Source organism: Chinchilla lanigera, unplaced genomic scaffold (genome assembly GCF_000276665.1).
Source record: "Chinchilla lanigera isolate Chin_1 unplaced genomic scaffold, ChiLan1.0 scaffold00031, whole genome shotgun sequence".
Classification (NCBI taxonomy): domain Eukaryota; kingdom Metazoa; phylum Chordata; class Mammalia; order Rodentia; family Chinchillidae; genus Chinchilla; species Chinchilla lanigera.
Genome location: NW_004955432.1, coordinates 4306355 through 4328575, shown reverse-complemented (window position 1 = coordinate 4328575; position 22221 = coordinate 4306355). Strand labels below are relative to the sequence as shown.

The window sequence follows — 22221 nt, the reverse complement described above, 5'->3', positions numbered from 1 at the left end:
TTCAGTATCCATTCATGATAAAAACTTTACAGAAAATCAGAATGGTCTTTATCTCAGTCTAATTAAAGCCATCAATGACAAACCAACAGCCAACATCATACTAAATGCACAAAAACTGAAAGCTTTCACTGTAAAATCAGGAATATGACAAAAATGTCCATCTCCACCTTTATTCAACATAGTCCTGGAAACTTTAGCCAGCACAATTAGACAACAGTAAGGAATAAAAGGAATAATTACAGGAAAGATAGAAGTGAAATTATCACTATTTGCAGAAGACATGATATTCTACATAGAAAAGCCCAAAACCTCCACCAAAAAACTGCTAATTTTAATAAGAAAATTCAGTAGCATAGCTGGATACAATGTCAACACTAAAAAAATCAATAGCCTTTCTATACACGAATACAAAACTCACTGAGAAAGAAATTGGGGATACAATACCTTTACAATTGCATCCAAAAATAATGAAATACTTATGAATAAATCTAAGGAAGGATATAAAAGACCTCTACTTTGAAAACTACAGTACTCTGAAAAAGGAGATTGAAGTGGACATCAGAAAATGGAAAGATATCCCTTGCTCTTGATTAGGAAGAATTAAAATAATGAAAATGGCCATACTTCCAAAACTGTAAACAGATTTAATGCAATTCCAATCTGAATATCTCACAGAATTAGAGAAAACAATCCTAAAATTCATTTGGAACCAGAAGAGACCTAGAATAGCAACAGCAATTCTGGGCAACAAAGGCATGACAGGCAGCATCACCATCACTCACTTAAAATTATGTGATAAAAACAGCATCGTACTGGCAAAAGAAAATAGACCTGAAGATCAATGGAACAGACTAGAAGATACAGAAATAACTCCAGACATATTCAGCCACCTTATATTTGACAAAGGGACCAAACACATACACTGGAAGAAAGAGAGCCTCTTTTGTAAATGGTGCTGGAAAAATTGGCTCTGCACATGCCAGAGATTAAAATTGGACTCATATCTTTCACTGTGTGCTAAACTACATTCAAGATGGTTCAAAGATGGAAATATTAAGACAGAAACATTAAATCTGCTGGAAGATAGAATAGGTAAAAGTATTGAAGACATTGGTTTAGGCAAAGACTTTGTGAATAAAATACTGATTGCACAAGAACTATCACAAAGAATCAACAACTGAGATCTCATCCTATTAAAAATCTCTTGCACAGCAAGAGAAACCACCAACAGAGAGAAGAGACAACCCACAATGTGGGAAAAATGTTTGCTGGATGTTCCTCAGGCAGAGGTTTACTATTTAGATCATATAAAGAACTCAAAAAAATCAGACCTTCCAAATTTAAAGACTCAATCCAAAAATGGGCGTCTGAGGTGAATACATACTTCTCAGATTAAGAAATACAAACAGCAAATAAATATATGAAGAAATGTTCAACATCACTGGTCATTCCAGAGATGCAAGTGAAAACAACACTGAGATTTCATCTCACCCAGGAAAGAATGGCTATTATCAAGGAATCAACCAATAACAAATGCAGGAGGGGCTGTGAGGAAAAAGGAACCCTTCTCCACTGTTGGTAGGAGTGTAGACTGGTACAACCACTGTGGAAAAGTGTGGAGATGCCCCAAAAAACTAGTATTAGAGATCCCATTTGACCCAGCTATTCCCCTTCTACATATCTTCCCAGAAGAATCAAAAACATCATACTACAGAGATATATGTGCACCTATTTTTATAGTAGCACAATTTGTAATAGCTAGATCTTGGAAACAATGTAAATGCCCATCAGCTGAGGAGTGGATGAAAAAATGTGGTCTTTTCATATAATGGAGTATTACTCAGCCATAAAGAAGGATAAACTGGAAATTTTTATAGGTAAATGGATGCAACTTGGATCCATACTCATAAGTGAAATAAACTGGACACAAATGTGTAAACATCATATTGTCTCCCTAGTGTGAGAAGCTGAAAGAGTACATGTGACCCAAAATGTACAAATAGATATTATAAAATTGGAAGAAACTTCAAAAGCAAAGAGAAACTGGTTTATGGAGAGCTGAGAAAAGAAGGAAAGATAAAGCAAAAGGAATATATATATATATATATATATATATATATATATATATATATATACACTGCTAAATTCTCTCAGTTCATTTGAAAGATAGGTTTCTGCTAATATTGTTTGGACAATTGAATGCTGATATCTTATACTCTGAGTAACTAACTTAAGGATAATAATATCCAGTATATTAAGCATTGCTACTCTCCTAGCATATCATTTTGGAATCTTGTTTTTTGATTTTCTGTTTTTTGATTCTTTTTCTTTAAAATATAAATTTTTTTAAAAAATTTTTTGTTTTGTTTTGTTTTTTGTCCAGTACCAGTAATTGAACTCTTGACTTGTACTTGCCAGGCAGGTGCTATGCTGCTGAGCTAAATCCCCAGCCCCTTAAAATATAAATTAATAGAGTAAAAAATTTAAAAAAATGAATCTCATGCCGATAAAATAAGGGGTGGAAGGAAGAAGAAAAAAGAATGGAAATGTGTCATGTACATGTATCTATTCCCTACAATGAATGTAATCATTATGTACTGCAAACACATGCTAATAAAAGTAAAAAAAGAACCCCCTCCAAAAAGAAGGTGGAAAATGAAAGAAACATGGAGTATAAAAGCTGTACAAATATGTATTTTTTTTCAAACGCTGTATGTGGAGGGCCTTTGTTGTACTAATCCTTGCTCCGTTGGCTACTACTTCACTGACAGTGGATAACAGACAACATTCAAAGTAACTCTGTGAGGATGGGAAAACCTTTTCCCCCTTCTACACTAGCCTACCTGTTTTAGTTATGAACTCCACCACTGAAAATCTTAAAACAAATATTTGTACCATTTTGGGGTTTCTGAAAATTATTAGTTTTGGATTTCCCCTCCTCTCACATAGATCTGGTTTATTTTAATTCTATTCAACATTCCTTTCTGACTACACTGATGTTTTCATTTCTTGGCTGTGTGCCAAATGAAGAATATCCAAGTGTGGGAAAGAGAGGTCCAGAGGTCTGGTTGACGGCCGTGGCAGAGGAGCGAGTCTGAGCACACTTGGACTCATCATGTCCTCGGTACACCGAGTGAGTCGCCCTGCCTAGGCTGTCCTGCTCTGACCTCTTACTTCCGTACAGCTCCCGGCCAAAAGTACCACCTCCAAACCACGCCCCTAGCCCCCCTCCATTGCCACGCCTCTAGCCTGCTCAATAAAATGCCTGGTACTTCCCCAATAAACTGGATCTGCGCCATCAGCCTGGTCTCCGGTGTCCTCTTTGTTCACTGTTGCCGCTTACCACTGGCCCAGATCCCTCGACCCAAGGAGGTTCAACCTCATCCAAGGACTCACCCCTACATGCAAAAAGAAGAGCTCAGTGCTCTTCTTCAGCCCTACCTAAAAGCAATTAATGTCAGGTATTTAAATTTTTAAAAATTAAGTGAATTAAGGGAAATTTTTAAAAGTCATTACATTCTTTTGACAATCTGAGATTTCAAGAAATTTTCCCTTTTTCCTTGTTCTACTTTGTATGGGCTGATGCCTTCTTTAGCCTATCAATATACATTATTTGAAATTTGGTTAGGAGTTCTTCATGTTTAAGTGGTAATTTAACCCAACTGTTGCTGGAGAGGCTCCACCCAGGAAGAAGAAAAAAGTGAGGTGCTTACAAAAGTCTGCAACAGTTGTTGAGAAAACTGAGGCATAAACATAGAGAGGATGATCGCCCTATCAATCAGGCGTCTGCGTAACACCCAGCATGTGGAATCCTTGGGACAGTCAGTCTGGACAGCCTCATTCTTCCAAAGGAGCTGGCTTGACATGAGGAACAGCAGTAGGAGGGACCCTGCTTAAACAAAAACACGAGCCACTCTTAGATGATCTATTTAGCTGAAGCTATCAAAAGCAATCTTTGTCTGGAAAACCTTAACTCTCCCTGCTGAACTCAGATGTATAATTTGAAGCGGTAATAGCTGAGATTCGAAATAAAGGAACACCTTCCACTGTATATATTTAGAGATATAATTATATCACCACAGATGTAAAATTTGAGAAGTGGATGAATTCCTGCATTTTTGCAGATATACTATTAATTATGATCTGGAGGTGTTTAAATCACACTCTTCAAATAGTTTAATGTTTTGAGAATTTCTATAGATTTTCAACGGTTAGATGTTCTAGGAGAGTGTAATTTTTAACTCATTGTCTGCATTTTTGACACAGATATGACATGAATACCACAGCTTATCTTTTTTTTGTCTTTTTATTTAATATATATACACATGGTTTCCTTCATTGCTAATATTGCACATGATGAGAATCCAATCATAAAATGATGTCATGTCCTGAATCTGCTAACTCATCATAATAATTTCATGAATTCACTTGACACTTTGCCAAAATCTTTAGATTGTTTTCTAAAACTGAGAGTTACATAAATCATGGGATGTAGCTTGGGTGTTTATAATTATTATTAAATTATATTAATGAAACACAAATCTTAGAGAGGTTAAGGGATCTTTCTCCACCTCCTGTCATTAGCAGGTGGGGGAGACAGTCATCAATGCTATGGTCTTCGCACTTGACCATGTCACATTGTGCACGCCTGTGGGCTCTCAGTCTGCATCTGTCCAGCAGGGACCACCAAGATTGCAGAGGCTGTTACCATTACATGTGAAGAAATCTTTGTCTTGAGTTGTAGGATAACAGGGGCCCCTGAAGCTTGATTTTATCCACTTTCCTGCTGTGTAAAATGCCCACTTTAAAAAGTTTTGACAGTAATCAGAGGTGCTTTGTGAATCTGCTGTTTTGTTAGATGGAAAGAATCATATCTATAGCCTGTCAATAATTTATACTCAGAAGGAAATAAACCAAATTATAATCACCTTTTGCCTTCAGTGACATTATTCCAGAAAAATTTCTGATATAAAAATTTGAGAATCATGAGACTGTGTTCATAGAACCTTTGATAATTGCAACTGAAAATCTCACAGTTAAATATGAACAAATATTAAAGATTAATATATGAAAAGTGCCTAAACACAGATGCCTCTAACAACTAAACATAACTCAAATATTTTAATATGGAATGTAACTAAATAGCATTCTGGTTCAAGATCTAAAATAATGTGTTATAATTGATATTATAGACTTTTACAATTTCAAAACTGTAATAATTTCAAGTAACTGTTTTTGTATGTTATAGTACTAGCAAAAGAAATATATTATGCACATATGAAATGAAATGGGCTTTGCAAATTCAGAAATTGGGATAACTGCTGGGGGTAATTCATCAGATACAAGTTCTTTCACTCTGACTCCATTTATCTGCATATTTGTCATCTGAAGAATATCCTCAGTCTAAAATATGATAAAACAGACAACTACTTTTGCTCTTTATATCACTGAGTGTTATAGCTGTTAATTTAGCCTTGTTAAAAATATCACCAAGAAAGCGAAAGTGATTAATTAGTACTAGCCTGCTTTTCCTTTTGTAAAATCACTTCCTGAATCACACTAACAAAGCAGTATGAGATGTACATCTTCTACCATTGCCTGCATTGTGGCTTCAGAATTGAAAGTAGTTTGACTCACCTTGGCCAATTCATGTAATCTGTCTGAGAACTTGAAAATGTTAGTTTCTGCCTTCTGCAATACTGAAAAATTTGACTTATTGGCACTTACATATTATATTAGCCCAGAGTTTCTCAATCTCAGCATTCATGGCTTTTGAGTTTGAGAATTTCTTCTTTTGGGATCTATCCTGTGCACTGGAGAATGATTAACATCGTCCTACCACTCAATCACCACCAACATCCTCCCTGTGCCTCCTTTGCTTCCATTATGACAATAGAAAACGCCTCTGGTCATTGCCATATGTCTGCAAAAAGGAAGATTCTCTATTTGAGGACCTCTGAACTACCCTATTATGCTCCGTGCATTTGCTTCCCAGAGCAATAATTGTATACATCTTCTAAACCTTATATACCTAAAGTTTTGTTATTAGCTAAAATCTTACCCTGATTCATGAGAAGGGAAGCAAAGAACTCACTGAGATGTAGCACTTACCTTTCCCTCTGCCATGCATGTTGTTGATCATGATGGGAAGAACACTTGACTGGAGAAGGCCTGGCAGTCCTGATGGAGACCACTGTGAAGCAGACCTGAGCAGGACTTAAATTAATCAACTGGCTTTTCATGTTCACTTGTGAATCTGTCCAAAGCCTAGGCTCCTTATCTGGAAATGGCAGACTCATAGTAAGTGAACCTCTGTGAGTCACTAATCCCTATTAAAACCTGTAGTGGTGGATGAAGCTGGAAAGCCTCAAAGGGTAGGACAAGATCACAGCCAAGGACACCTGGATCAGATCTCAACTGGATAAAAACTGCAGCCTCAGGCATCTCATTCTTGACTGGATTAACTTAATACTTTGTTTAGAGAAGTCCTTGAGTGGTTCTGCCGTTCTTGAGTACTCCCCTCCCTTCTGATAACCAAATAAATATGGGCCACCCAGAGAAGAGAAGGTCTTGGTCTTAGCCCTGAGAGAATCTTGAATTCTGTGAGAGGGTTTTGATCCTCCTGGAGCCCTGAAATCCTTCCATTTTCCTCTTTTTATTTAGTCTTCACCATACACTCATTCAGGAGATTGCAGACCTGATCAGCCTGCAATAACTGAGAGATATTATTAACCTGATATGGTCCCATGCTCAAATTCAGATGTTCTTTTATAAAGCTTTTGAGATTTTCATAAATATATTTAATATAACGTTCTCTTTTCTCCCTGTGGGTAATGATGCTGAAGCAGGGACTCAGTTTTGGTCTTCTCTGTTGTCAGATTGCACACTCAGCTGTGGCTGCAGAGAGGTCAGCCTCAGTGAATAGAAGCAATATCTCTTGATCCCATACATAACCTTCCCTGCCACTGTCACCTTTTCATTTATGAGCCCATTTGGCAATGATAAGGATAGCTGAGGAAATAGGCTTAGTGTTATCTGTAAGATGAATCTTCCTACATACTTAATTATTATCTTCTGAAGTTACCGTGTTATAGGCCTTTATGTGGAGCACAAATTTCTTAATATTCTTCACCTATTTGGAGCAGTTGGTCACATCCTGTTTCCTTAAATATCTTTGTCACCAACTTTCCAGTCATCTTCTTTCCAAGTCCCTGATCATTTTCCCAGGCCTTTGGTTACAGCCCATGAGTTGCTATATAGTCACACATCTGGTTATTTTTCCTACCGAGTAAAATGAATAACCAGGTACACTACCCACAGTTCTTCCCACTGTGAAGATATCCCCTCACTCCTCTATTTTAGTGATGTTCTGTAAAGGGACTGGGCACTACAACTTTCTACTTTAAGGAAGAATTTCCCTACTATGTAGAACTATCTGTTAACCAGGTCTTAGTCCTCTCTTGCTCTGTCAGCTGATCATGAGATACACATTGTGGGGTCATAGATGCACACTGGGTCAAAAAAGACAAGAGTAAAGCCCATGGCATTTGCCACTTCTTCATGTAAGTTTCTTGTGTGTTCTGGATGTGCTCAGTCCCAACCCTAATATATGCCACTTCTATTTAATGATCAACTGTTGAAGTGCATTGGAAGACAGAAGAAACTGTAGTTTGATGTCCCTAAGTGATTGCAACAACAGAATGAACCTATACCTATTCCAGCAGAATGGAACTTCAAAAATGTGTCAGATTACTTCTCCTTTTATTCTATGTGGACTGCAAGCCTATTGGATGGCACCATCCACATCCAGGGTATGTTCTGCCCTCCTTGGTCTGCCATCCAACATGCTAATCATTTCTAGAAACACCCCACACACATACAGAGAAGAGTGTTTACTAATCTGTAAATTGGATGTAACCTTTTAAATTGTAACTAAGAAGTGGATATACACAAACACTAGACATGCCATTTAATAAAAGATAAAAAAGAAATAAATGACAAAACTATAGATTTGATTCCTCCTAAGTTTTTTTTTTTTTTTTTACCATGAATTTACAATGTGTCCTGGAGTATACAATGAATGAACTTATACCAAAATATTATATTTATGTGGGAGTTTTAAAATTAGTATGTTTGCAGTACATGTTTACTTTCATTTTGGAAATTGTGCATATGGCTATTGAAAATGTCCTGCCTAGTATGGTTTAGATCTACAATGTCTCCTGATAGCCTTACGTGTTCAGAGGTGGGGCTCTTGGAATGTGAGTGGATATTGGGGGTGCTATTACTTAACAGTTGATTGACTCACAGAAAAGTTCAAAGTTGAACATATTCTCTTAGGAGAAAGGGCATGTCATCAGGAAGCTGTTGCTGGGGTATGTATTCTTCTGCCTGGACCCAACATTTTCCCTCTGTTTCCTGGCTGTCATGGATCAGCAGATCTTTTCCACCATGCCACTTCTGCCTTCTACCCAGCCAAGTAGAAGCTGAATCCAGTAAAACCAGGAACAAAAATGAACTTCTGCTCCTTTAAGTTGTAGGTGTAAGGTATTTTGTTCCATTATGGGAAAGGGACTAGTATAACCCCTAATTAAATGATACAAGCATAATAGGCCACATATTTTATGATTTTGTTTTCCTAAAATGTCCTGGGTAGGCAAGTGTCTAAAAACAGATTATGGGCAAGAATTTCCAGGAGGAAAGGAGTTGTGGGAAAAAGAGTGACTGCTTAATGGGTCTAGGGCTTTCTTGTAAGTTGATGAGTCTGTCCTGGAATTTAATAGTGTTTATTTCTGTATAGTATTATGAATATCCCAAAAACTTGAATTGCACACTTTAAAATGTGTAATGTCAATGTTCTCTGACTAAAAGAAATACTAAAACAAAAAACAAACTCAAAAACACTTAACAAGGACTGTAAATGTAACAAAAAGCACAAAATCTATATTAGCAAGTAACAGTAAAATTATGGTAGTCAAAAATGTTATTGGAGTCATCTAGAATAGTTAAAAAATACTCAAGGTTTATCTATGCTTGCAAGGCATTTCCTTAAAAATTTATGTGACCCAGGCAGGCGTATCAGCCAGATGTGGTATAAAAATCAATCAAATATAATCTAAAAGTATCTAAAAGGTACAGATATGACTTCTTAAAATACTTTGCTTAATATGAGGGATCAGCAAATATATACCCAAGTACAAAAAATCCAAAGAACAGATACAAAAATACTATTCAGAGAAATTGAAATGGTATATTAAGAGAAGAAAACCTCATTTCATTAGTGTGTGAGAGGAAAGACGATTGCCTGTGTACTGTACATGACATTGTACATATCTAAGAGTGAATTAGATAATAAAAAGTATGATAGGAAGAGCTAAAGTCTTCCTATGGGAATTATAGCCATGTGGGAATTCATGTGGGAATTATAGCCACACATTTTTTCCTACAATGGTCAGATGAAAAAATGGACTAAAGAGGATTAAGTAACTAGGATGATTTTCACTGTGGACATTTCCTGGCCCCAGCTTGATTGTGGCACAGTGACTAAATTACAATTTTGTTATAGTCCAAATAAAATCTAGTTAGCCATTTAGAATTGAAACAGATTTTTGTGGAAATAAAAATCTAATTGCAACTTCACACATTTTATATGGGTTTTCAAAAAAGACAGCCTAAGCTATGGAGCTGAGACCCATGAAGAGAAGAAATAAGGATGAATAACAGAAAATTATACGTGTTGATGCAGTGGCCTTGGGAATGCAATGGCTGACAGGGTGTGTTCAGTCATCATCTGAGCATTGCTTCTTCATAGGAGTGGGAAGAACCACCTCACATTAGTGCAGCCCTCTACACTAAGGCAGCCCCTGTCTCACCATATTCTTGTTTATATGTATTCAGTGACTCTGACATAGATTCTAATAGAGTGTGATGCAACCTCAGTTTTCAAGGGGAGGAGTTGCACACTCAAATTCCTATGGCAAAAATTTATACATTACTCCCAAAGAAAATTATATTTGACTCTGTAATTGTAATGAATCTATATAACAACTACTTACAATGTATGCTATGTATCCACCTATCCAGAAATTGAATGGGTTTTATTTCTTTTTTATAATAAAATGATTAATCTTAGGAGGGTTATGCAGGTAAATTGGTAATAAGAATTAATTAATCATATTATTCATAGTTCTTTTTAACAGAATAAGTTTTACTTCATCTCTTTCTACCCAAAGGGATGGGAACCAATGATTGTGGATAAAGTTAATGTGATTCTTTCAACTACCATTTTGGTGTATACACCAATATTTAATGTAGAAGACATTCAGGTTTCTAAATGACCACTTAAATGTTTACTGATTTTCTAGCTTTAATTTTTCTCCCAGTTGCAACCTTCTCCAGAACTCACCCTCTAAAGAAAGAAAATGATTCTAACTAACTCAGACCAACTTTATTGGTAGATTAGCTATGGTGAGCAGTTGGTGTTGCATTCTCAGAGTTCTTTGTGGACAAGCTGATCTGATATTAAAAACCTTGAGAAAATCACAGGAAGTTTAGGGATTTTTTCAAGGGCACTGCTTGCTTCCTGAGTGAAGTATTACTTGCTGTGGTAAGAACATAGAAACTATTTTCCCTCCACTCTATAGTGGAAATTTATGCCTTGTCAGACCCTAGGTGAGATAGTTCAGTGTAAAACAGTAGAGTTTACAACAAATGATGATTATAAAAATGAACACAGGGAAAACTGAAAAATATATACAAATTTTGCACTTCATACATATAACTGTCACAAAATAGTTAAAAGGCAATGGTATAAAATGAGAAAATCAACAGAAAACCTACAAGAATACATAAATTTCAGTTTGGTTAATTAATTTTTACACAGAACACTAAAAGTATGCTCAAAGCAAAAATGACAATGCTAAACTTCTTAAATTAAACAAATACACTCTGAAAAATATACTCGTCAATGCTATTTTGTTAGTTTAATTTTGAAAATTCACAAACTGAAAGAATTTGCAAAACAAATATCTGAAGAACTTACATGCAAGCTGTACAAAGAAGCTGTAAAACTAAGTCATCAAAAAAGAAATTACTTAATTTTGAAAAATGCAAAAATATGAGCAGATAAGTATAGGTAATTTATATCTTAGGAATAACTATTTTGAATATTAAGCAATTATGAGAAAAAGAAGGAACTGTGCTTAAAAGAAAAGCAAATTAAAATGTCACTGAGATATGTTGCAGTCTATTAGTGTGCTTGCAATAAAAGATTGATGAGAACATCAGCTATTTGCAGAAAGGCAGAATAACAAGAACATTCATTCATTCAGTGGTAGGGATGCAGCATGTTATAGATAGTCACAATTGTCATGTTATTATGAAACCATCCATCTTAGTGATTTAAGATTCTGCAAATGGGGGCTGGGGATTTAGCTCAGCGGCAAAGCGCCTGCCTGGCAAGTACAAGGTCGTGAGTTCGGTTCCCGGTACCGCAGAAAAACCAAAAAAAAAAAAAAAAAAAAAAAGATTCTGTAAATGTGTCATTCTATATTTATTCAACTGATGTGAAAATAGATAAATATACAAAACAGTAAGAAAATTTATTCAGCAACTTTATTCATAATAGCTAAAACTCAGAAGGAACTAAGATGTACATCAGTAGGTAAATGGATAAGCAAAATGTTACAGGTGGTAGGGACCCTGGAAGCAGGAGCAGAAGATGAAAACATAAATTTTGGGTATGGATACAGGCCAAGTTATGGTCTGCATTCATAGGGCTTTCAGAAACATAAGGGTGGCTTTGGGTACAGGTACATGACATAGAGGCACCTGAGGAGAGATATGGTTTGAGGCAAAGAACAGAGAAATAGCCCAAAGCCACCAAGGATTGAAAGGATAGGGGATAAAGTCACTTCAGGGTAGAAGTGAAGTCACTCCGTAACTAGAATGTTAGAATACAAGACTTTGACGTAGGGGGCTGGAGATTTAGCTCAGCGGCAAAAGCGCCTGCCTGGCAAGCGCAAGCTCGTGAGTTCGGTTCCCGGTACCGGAGAAAAACCAAAAAAAAAAAAAAAAAAGACTTTGACGTAGGCTGGATGATAACACAGTGATCTTTCAGACAATGTCTGGCAATAGGCAGAATGGTGGAGGCACTGGGAGAAAGATATGGCCTTCAGACAGAGGGACTGGAAACCCAGGAGAAAATACACGGAATGCCAGAGAAATCAATGCTTGGGGGAAATTGGTAGCTTTGAGTAAATACAATAGTATAGAAAAAAGACAAAATCAATCTTGTGAGTTTCTGTCTCAAACATTAAAAAACAAAAAGCATAGAACAGAAAGAAACAGAAACAAAAAAAAAGAACAGGAAAACAGAAAGAACAAAAAGAAAGAATATAGAACAAAGTAAATAGTAAAAGTAATATCAGAGGGCAAATAATAGTAAAAATTAAAATTTGTAAAAATGTTTAAAAGATAAAAATGTTTTCATAAATTAATAAAATTTGTAAATTCCTAAGAAAATCTCTTAAGACAGAAAACACAGATAACTAATATCAAATAACAATACAAAATAACACAAAAATACAAATAACTAAAATTGAAAATTAAAACAAAAACATTATTTTCAGATTGTGTAGGCTTAATCCAATCCTAAGAAGTTTTGTATAATATTCAGAAATAAAAATCTGAGCACAGGGATCAAAATACAGACTTTAGAACTAATTTACAAAACACACAGATAACATAAATTAGAAAAAGCTCAACTAACTAAATTGAATCAATTTTTGAAAAATCAAACTAGAAAATCACCAAATAAAAACTTTCAGCAAGCAAAATTTTACACATAGAATTACTGTTTCTAATTTATAAGGAGGAAATCACTTAAATATCCCAAAGTTTCCCCCAGTGTGGAAATAAGCATGGGATTTTTGTTTTGTTTTGTTTTGTTTGAGACGGGGTCTTGTCATGTAGTGCAGGCTGACCTTCAACTTGCTTATGCAGCCCAGGCTGGCCTCAAGCTTGACGCAATCCTCCTGCCTCAGCCTCCTGAATGCTGGTATTACAAGCATGAGCCACAGTGCCAGCAAGCACGGAATATTTTCAATTGTTTATGTGAAGCCAGGATTATCTTGTTGACACAAGTAAATAAGGACCTTGCAAAGGAAACCTCTGGCGCCATTTTTAGACAAATATTTTAAGTGACTGCTATATGAAGCAAAGCACAAATAAAAATACAATAGACCAATAACAAGTGGTATCTGTAGGAGTGTTTCATAAATAATTCATAGAACACATCCAGTTGGGTTAAAATTAAAAGAAAATCAATGATCATTTAGATTAAATGAGAGTAAATCTTTGATAAAATTTATTAATCATTAACATCTCGGAAAAGAATGGACAAAAATAACTTATCTGATTTTGTATAAAATGAACCCATAACAGAAAACAAGATAATTGGAAGCATTTGTCCCTGGGAATTGACTTTGTAAAGGATGCCTTCACTCACTATCTCTGGTACTGTATTTAGAATGTAGTCATGAAGATAAAATAGCAACAAAGAATAAAAAGGTTAAAGACACATTTTATACAAATTTCTCATTATATGTGTTATAGAAATAACACATTATTAGCTCCCAAATTATTCCCATTGATCACTGAGTTAAGCAAGGATACTGGATGCAGTACTAACTTAAAAAATTAGTTGGATTATATGTGACAGGAAGAAATAACTAGAAAATAAGGGCCAAGGATATAGTCAGTGGCACAGCACCTGTCTGACAAGCTCAAGGTCCTGAGTTCAATTCCTGGTACCAAAAAAAAAAAAACTATCCTAACTAGAAAATAAAAATTAATAGAGTCAAATTAATATAGTTTCAGTGTATTTTGTTGAGTCAGTGCTAGATTAGTGTGTCTATTTACATTTCTATTTGACCTGTGTTTTTATGTTTACCTTATATTTGTTGTGTTCTTTATCAAAATTGTATACTTTTTAATCAATGAATAAAAGTTAATTTATTAAAAAGACAGAAAAAGCAGACTAGGAAACAAATATCTATCAAAGAAATCACCAGGAAAGAAGAAATTACTCAAACATCTTTAAAATTTCTTCAAATCAACATAGGAAATAACCTAACAGGAAAAAAAAAAAAGAGCAGAGAATATGAGGAAAGAGAAATACAGAACCCCATAACAAACTGCTAACCTGTAACTCACTGGAAGCAGGGTTTTGCAAACTCCAGGTGAGATGATCCTACAGAAGATGCCAGAAAGTGAGATTCCTTCTGGTGGTTCTACCAGAGAGTTGAAAGATCTCTCCGCTTCTGAAACGGCTGAGTCCCAAAGGAGCAGGCGTTTCTGGGCTTCTCACTTTAGCCTCTTTCCTCATTCTTTCAGCATGCATATCTGCACATGATAGTGTTCTTATTGGCTGGGTCTTTCCTGATGTTATGCATGGTCACTCTGTCAGCTTCCAGGCCACACCTAAGAAAGTCCTTGTTTGTGGAAAGTGAGTATTGTTTCAACTTTTAGGTCTCAAGAAGCAGTCATTTCCTGGTACATGTGCTCCTGGCTATAAGCTACTTGTTTGTTGTTTTTTTTTATAAGCTACTTGTTGAATTCCTTTGTCAGCATATTGACATTCTCTTTTCTGCCTGATATACATGATAATTGGTATATGTATTTTTTCCTATTGTTTTTCTGCATCTATTGTTTTCTTAGTAGGGTGAATTATGATAAATTTTAAAATAGTCAATGAGTCTTTAATTCCTGCAAAGATGCACATTTGTTTTGCATTTAGTAATGTTTGCATATTACTTAGCTGGATTTGATAAAGTTTCATTGAAAGATATATGCATGTATATATGCATATATATTTATCATATTATTATTGAAGCTTTCTGTGTCAAAATAATCTGAGATACACAAGTTATTTGAAAAAAATAAAGTCCAGATATAGCATGGACCATTTATGCAGTTTCCTCAATGCAAAACTCTGGTGTGATACAGAACTGCAATATTAAACTCTACATAGTGCAAGATCCACATTTATACCATCACAAAAACTTTCACTTACCTTTTTATAGTCACAGTGTAACAAAGGCAAGCATCAGAGACCAGCAGGCTCATGTAAAGGCAACATGGAGAGGAATTTATTGTGCCTGAGTTCAGGCAGAGAGCGTGATAGGATCGTCTGCCCTGAATAAAGGGAAGTGTATCCCTTTTATAGGGATGGAGAGAAGAGAGCGAACACTAGGCAGGAAGGTCCCAGTGAACACCTGTGGTTAAAGTTTTCTGGCAAGCTTGCATCTCAGTGGACAGAGTCCTTTGAAGTGTCCTTTGTAAATTCTTGGGTGTCTCCAGATGTCCCCAGGACCTGCAAACTTCCTTGTCCCATCTTCTCTCCTTTCTTGTGCTTGCCAGTGACAGCCTTAGTGCTGAGCTGAATTCCCTGCAGAGAGTAGTGGTTCTCCTGGCAAGCAGGGTGGGGGCTGGGAGGGTGAGGCCAGGTTGGAGACACACAGCATTTCTCCAAGTTTTATACCCACATTAAGACCTGATTAACCCTAATGTGTTAACTGTTCTCTATTTACATATTTTTGTTTTCAGAAAGTCCCAAAAAGAGAACCACAAAGTGTCTATGCTTTTTTGTTTCATTTGTGGAAGAGTTTAGCTTTTTACATAACCATAAAGTTGTGAGATTTATAGACATTGTTGCATCATAGGTAATTTCTTTGTGTTTCAGTATAATATTCCATGTAGTAAGGTACCAGAGTTTTGTCTAAACACACGTAGAGCTGATATACACCTGGATTATTCAGGAGGAAAATCAAAATCATAAAGAGAGAACAAGAAACCATAAGAAATTGGTGCTATCCATCTCTTAATTGTATTGTTTTCACCCTCAATCATTCTGAGGGATCTGTTTGCAAACTTAGGATGAGGGAAACTGACAAAGAAATTGCCATCGTCCTCAAATTTTAACACCACATTGATTGGAAAGAAAGCATAAAAACAGGTATTCCAGGGAACCAATTTTATACATCTAATGCAAAAATAGCTGTCAACCTAGCTAATAATGTTGTTACAGGTGTAGGTAATTCTAATAGCAAAAAAAAAAAAAAAAGCTTTCCACATGTCACAATTCTAATAGCAAAAAAAGAAGCTACTAGCTGACAGAAAAGAATGATTTGCAATACTGGGTGATAGGTTTCTTCATTACCATAATTCCTTTATAGTCGCGGTGGCGCCACCTACTGGAGACTATATGCCATGGCCAATATGGCACTGGCCCTTAGAGGCCATGTGCTAAGCCCCACCCTTCTTCCCAGAGTCAAATTACGACTTCCTACTCCCCTTTATGTAATATCCTGTTTCATTTTCCCATGCTCCTATCCAATGTTAGCCTGCCATGTCAGCTAGCCCACCCCCTAAACCCCTGACCATATTTAACCATTGTTCCCTTAGCCCGGCCCCCAGAAGATCCTTTTTCTTTCTCTCTGTGATCGTCTCTGCCCCACAATAAAGGCATTTTATTGTTTTATTACTTTCTGCCCCCCTGGCTGAAATCTATCACTGGGCATTGAATTTAGAGCCTCACACAGGCTAGGCAAACACTCTGCCACTGAGTTACACCACAAAGCCTTTTTAAATTTTGTATAGTCACAGAATCTAGCTGATTTGCCTAGGGGTTCAGCAACTTTTTTATTACTGGGAAATAAAACATGACACCTGCAACCTAAAGGAGGAGAAGTTTATTTTGGCTGGTGGTTTCAGTCCATGGCTGGCTGGTTCCAAGGCAGGAATGGCATAGCTGGAGGGTCTGGGCGGAGGACACCCACTCACCTCACCGCAGCTAGGAAGGAGGGAAAGAAAGGAGGAGTCATCTGTATGATTCCAGGTCACACCTCTGCTCTTCTCCTCTGAGCTGACCCCCATCTCTTACTAGCACATTCAGCCTTGAACTCATCAATGGACTTGTTTATTGATGAGCATAGCCAAACATGATCTGATTATCTTCCAAAGCTGCCCCTATGATCCCATGAGCTTTTCTAAGGGACATTTTAGGTGAACACCAAAACACGTAGGCCTGCTTTCTACATGTCACGTTTATCTCAGCCTTCTGAGCAGCCAGAACTATAAGTGTGTGCCACCTTATTTGGCTTCAGTGAGAAAGCTTTAAAGATTTTCCGTTAAAATTTTCTGAAATAGAATAAGCTAAACAACATAAAGATGAGGAGTTGCATACATAATAAGGTTTATATTAACTATGTATTTGATATGTTTTAACTGCATCAAATAAATTGATTATTTTGTGAATCATATAAAAAATTCTAAAAGTCAAAATGTTTTCAAGTGCCCTGCATAATTCTGGGAATGGTAGTTCATTCCTTATATACTTCTTTTTTTTTTTTTTTTTTTTTCAGTACCGGGGATTGAACTCAGGACCTTGTGCTTGCCAGGCAGCCATTTGTGCCACTGAGCTATATCCCCAGCCCTCTTTATATACTTTTGTTTAATTGTTAATAGAAAAATAAATACAGGCTAATATATTGTAAGCACTATGAGTAAGTGAGTACTTTTCATTTTTAATCTATTATTTTGTTATATAAAATTCATATTACTAACATATAATTTATTTTATACCATAATTTTTAAGTTATAATTCCATCATTGTGAACATTATCAAAAATTTTCATCTCTTCTTTAAGGAAAGGGGTTTGTGTATTTCAAGATGGATGGAGGATAATTATATAATCTTAAAGAGAAATATGATATTACTGTTTTTTTAATTGTCATTTGCATGTGTTAAATTGGCTATGCCATGTTATTCTGGACTCTCTGTGAAGGTGTGTCTGGGTGAGATTAATTATTAAATCAATAGACTGAGCATAACACATTCCCTTACCAGTGTGAGCCTCATTCATTCCACTGAAGACCTGGAAGAAAAGTCTAAGCAAAAGGATTTATTCTCTCTACCTGATAAATCTTGATCGAATAGTCTTCATTTATGTTCAAGCTGGAACTTGCACCATTAGCTGTCCTCATTCTTTTTCCTTCAGACGCCAACTGGAACTTAACTTTAGCTCTTTAGATTCTCTGTCAAATGCTTCAAATTGATCTGCTACCTTACACAGACCCAAAGTCCAGTGATCATAGGCTGGGGCCTCTAAAACTGTGAGGAAAAGAAAAAAGCTTTTTTTCATTTTTAACTAATTATGTCAGGTATTTTATCATACAGTTGGAAATTCAACTAAAACATTACTACCTCAGGAATAGATCTCTTCTTTTTAAAACTCTCTCTCTTTCTCTCTCCCCTCTCTCTCTGTGTGTGTGTGTGGCTCCAGACAGAATATTTGTTATGGTTTATATCTGAAATGAAATGCAGCCCCAAAACTCATGTATTCAGTGGTGGTGCTTTAGAAAGTTGCCTGGATCATAGGGCGCTTATCAGTGAATTAATACACTGATGAGGTCATAGCTAAATGTGCTCTTAGGAGTTCACACAGGGCTGGAGATAAAATAACTTGGAGATAGGTCAGTGAGGGTATAGTGTTTGTCTTGCCAGCTGAAAGCAAATTGTTTTTGATGGGCCATGTGGATAGCAATGAAGAAGCAGTTTACCAAATCAAGTAGCAGGAGACTTGTAAATTTGCTTAAGAAAGGAACCCATATCTGGTACAGCAGCTGCAACTAGACTCACCACTTGCTTCAGTTTACAGTAACGCACCATTGTTCTCCAAGTTCCAGCAGTCTTCTACAAAGGCCAACTAGCAGAATAGAGTGGGGATGTGGTGTGAACCACCATTTCTACATCTTTCGATTCCTTGATAGTGGCACTAATTTCTACAATCTCTCCAGATATGGGATACTATTTTTGGTTTATTATTTTACCAGCTAAAAATAATTTTAATGGCTTCCATTTGACCTTTCCAGCCATGACAGCCCTAACACGACAGGTTAAGAAAGCAATGCGAGGATTCTGCTTAGTAAAAAGTATATCTATCCCAGTAATGCATTCTGGAACAGAGGAAGTGACTACAGGACAGATTAGGGATCTACTGGACCCACTGTGAGTTGTAACTTTGCTGACACTCCTGCGGTCTTGAGGCTGGTATGACCTTGCTTTAGGAACAGAGAAGTAAGTGGAAGGCTGCCATGCTCTCTTGCTGTGGAAAGAAGGCTTGTAACTGCAGCACTCCTAAGGGAAGATAACATCTGCTGAGGACAATGCAAAGAATGCAGACATTTAGACATAGGGAAGGACCTGTTCTTCCTTAACTTTTCCCTATCAGCCACAGATAATGTTCCAGAAAAATTTCATGCTTCCTTTGCCTGTGCTCCTGTCTTGCTAATAAAAGTGGGCCAGCCATGGGGATTGATGTGCTTGTTTACTAGAGTCAGGTTCCTCCCAGTCCCTTGTACCTTGCACAGTGTCTTTTGTTTTTCTTTATTCCCCACCATTCTGCCCTCAGGTATCCAGTGTTCTAGCTACTAAAGAATTTTATCTTTACAAGTCTTCTTTTTCAGAGCCCCTCCTGGTAGTAAAATCTATACTGGTTAATGCCTACTAGAGAAATAGATTTAGTATATGGTATGTAACTATGTAAGGATTTATAAGGTGGCCTTAAAATGGCTCACCTACAGAGTTAGGTGTGGAAAATGAAGAGGGGCTGTTTGTGATCTAGAGTTCTGAAGAACCTAGTCAAGATGTGAACAATTGAAGATCCCTGTAGAATCCTATGCAAGTTCATATCAGGAGGCCAAAGTGTCTGTAATGGAAGACTGAAGAGTCTGTACTGGAAGCCCGGAGATGGACATCCAAAGCAAAAGTGAAGACAGGAGCTCCTCATAAGAAACATAAACAAGGCTTCCTTCTTTCCCTTTGTAGTTTCATTCAGGCTCCTACCCTGTTAGTTGGTGCCAATCACACACTGAGTGGGTTTTCCATCTTCAGTAAATCCATTAATTCATAATGAAAAGTACATTAAGCCAATCAATTTGGTGCTTCTTCCCCAAGTTGATACAGCAGTTAAATATCACATGTTTTTCTCTTTTCTTTCAGTTGAGGGAACTTCTATTATGACATCCTTCAATATCTACTGACTCTACTATTGAACTCATCAAAGACATTTTTCACTTATCTTATAGTAGGGTTTTTTTTTTTTTAAGAATTTCCTTTTAACTATCTCTTAAAAGTTCTATATCAAGATAATTATGGTCCACTTGTCCTGCCATGCTGTCTCCGTTCTCTATGACAGTCCTGAACATGTTCATCATAGAGATTTTACATTCCTTGATGATTCAAAATTCTGGCTATACCTGTTTCACTTTTTGTCTGCTCTGTGCTTTCAAACTGTGCTTTCTGGCGTTTAATAAGGTTTGGCATTTTTTTCTCAAACAGAGGTGATGTACAAGTAGAAGGAAGTGCTGTAAATGGGACTTAACGAAGAACATAAAAAGTGTGGGACAGGTGTTGGGGACCACTACAAAGTGGCTCTGAGCAGGATTTAATATGAAACAATTGGCTTTCCGTGTTTACTTGTGAGTTGTCTAAAGCTTAGGCACCTTGTCTGACAAGATAAGGCCACAGCTGAGGAAGTTTGAACTATGAGGAGACTGCAGCTGCAGACCCCACACTCCTACAATAAATACCAACCTAAAGATAAGGTAGTTCTCCTGATTGACATAATTTACTACTTGGGAAAATTCTCCCAAGGTCATGTGAGATTCCCACATTTTCTTGAGTATCCTCTCCCTTTGTTTGAAAACCAAATAAATACTGGCCACCCAGAGCAGTTTTGGCTAACTCAGAGAATACTGAAGTTATAAGGGAGTTAGTCCCTCCTGGTGCCCTAAAGTCATTGTCACTGTCTGATTTATTTAAGCCTTTGCTGTACACTCACTTGGAAGATTGCAGGCCTGATCACCTTGCAATAACTTAAGGTTATTTAACCCGGTTTTCGATATTTTGGTGCCCAATGTGGCTTGACCCTACCAAGGTTTAATCCTTGGATTGCGATTTTTTTTCTTTTCTCTTTTTTCCTTTGATCTTTTTTTTTTTTTTTCCTGCGAGTAAGTCTACCTAGAGTGGAAAGTGTGGGAGACAGAGAAGGCCTTCACAGGGTGAATACTTCACTGGGGATGCCTAGGAAGAGAGGGAAGAAAAGCATTCCACAGGAATAGGGGTGAGTCTTCCCACTGTGAAAACCCATTTTACCTAGGAGTAAAAATGGGCCAAATTATGAGTCCAGGAGTGAGACTACGTACAGCTGCTCCAAGGTTTGCTTAGAAAAAGTCAATTCCCCTGGGACATTTTCAACTTGGAACTGAGTTCCTTCAGTTTAGGTCCATTTCAGAGCAAACAGCCAATAGTCTCTGAAATGGACAATGCCAAAGAAACAAAAGAGTTCCCAATAGAGGCTTCTGTAGCCAAAGGGGGACCAACCTCAGCAGGAACAGGAGCTTTTCAAAAGAACATTCTATGTGGCTCTATCTAGAAACTCACAGGTTTTAAAGGGACAAAGAGCCACAAAAGGGGAAATAACTAACACCCCTGTTTGCTTCCCAGCTGGAACTCAATGAAATGCTAATAATGAGTTTTTTGTTTATATGCCTTTGAATTGCAAAGTGCAGGATTACATCTACCTGCAGCTTGCAGTTTCTTTTTACCATATGTGACACCTATGCGGGTCAGTTTGTGGGGAAGAGATTTGTTACTAAAGTGGAAATTAATATTGAGTAGTGATTCTGATTTTAAATTTAAACAAACAAATTCTAATTCTAAAATTAAACAAATAGATTCAAATCCTAAAATCAGACCAGTGATGATTAACATGGGATATGAAGAAGACAAAGGGCTAGGAAACAACTTACAAGGAATCAAAGAGCCTATGCACACTACACCTAAGAATGACGGGCATGGTATTGGATATCAACAGGTTTTTTAACAAGGGTTATTGATACTTCTCCCCACCAAAACAGCTCTGCCTTTACAATGGAAAACTGAAGAGCCTGTTTGGGTGTTATTAATGGCCACTTACCAGGGAGAAACTAATCAAATTACACAAATTAGTTGAGGAACAATTTAAGCTAGGACATTTAGAAAACTCAGTCATTTCTTGGAATACTCCTGTCTTTGTTATTCCAAAGAAATCAGGCAAATGGAGGTTATTACAAGACTTAAGAGATGTAAATGCTTACTTACTTCCTATGGGGGTGTTA

The 22221-nt window shown here is 36.8% G+C and overlaps 1 protein-coding gene across 1 annotated transcript in view; it reads right to left on the bottom strand.

The window, feature by feature from the left end:
• LOC102014478 (prolactin-like) overlaps positions 1–14352 on the bottom strand; it is a 24029-nt gene extending 9677 nt beyond the window's left edge. The window contains exons 1-3 of the mRNA XM_005387972.1: positions 14204–14352; positions 6112–6206; positions 3714–3889 (exon numbers count right to left, since the gene is read on the bottom strand). Coding sequence (XP_005388029.1) covers positions 3714–3889; positions 6112–6142 — 207 coding nt within the window. The 5' untranslated portion in view covers positions 6143–6206; positions 14204–14352. The remainder of the gene's footprint in view (positions 1–3713; positions 3890–6111; positions 6207–14203) is intronic.
• Positions 14353–22221: the final 7869 nt, after the last annotated feature.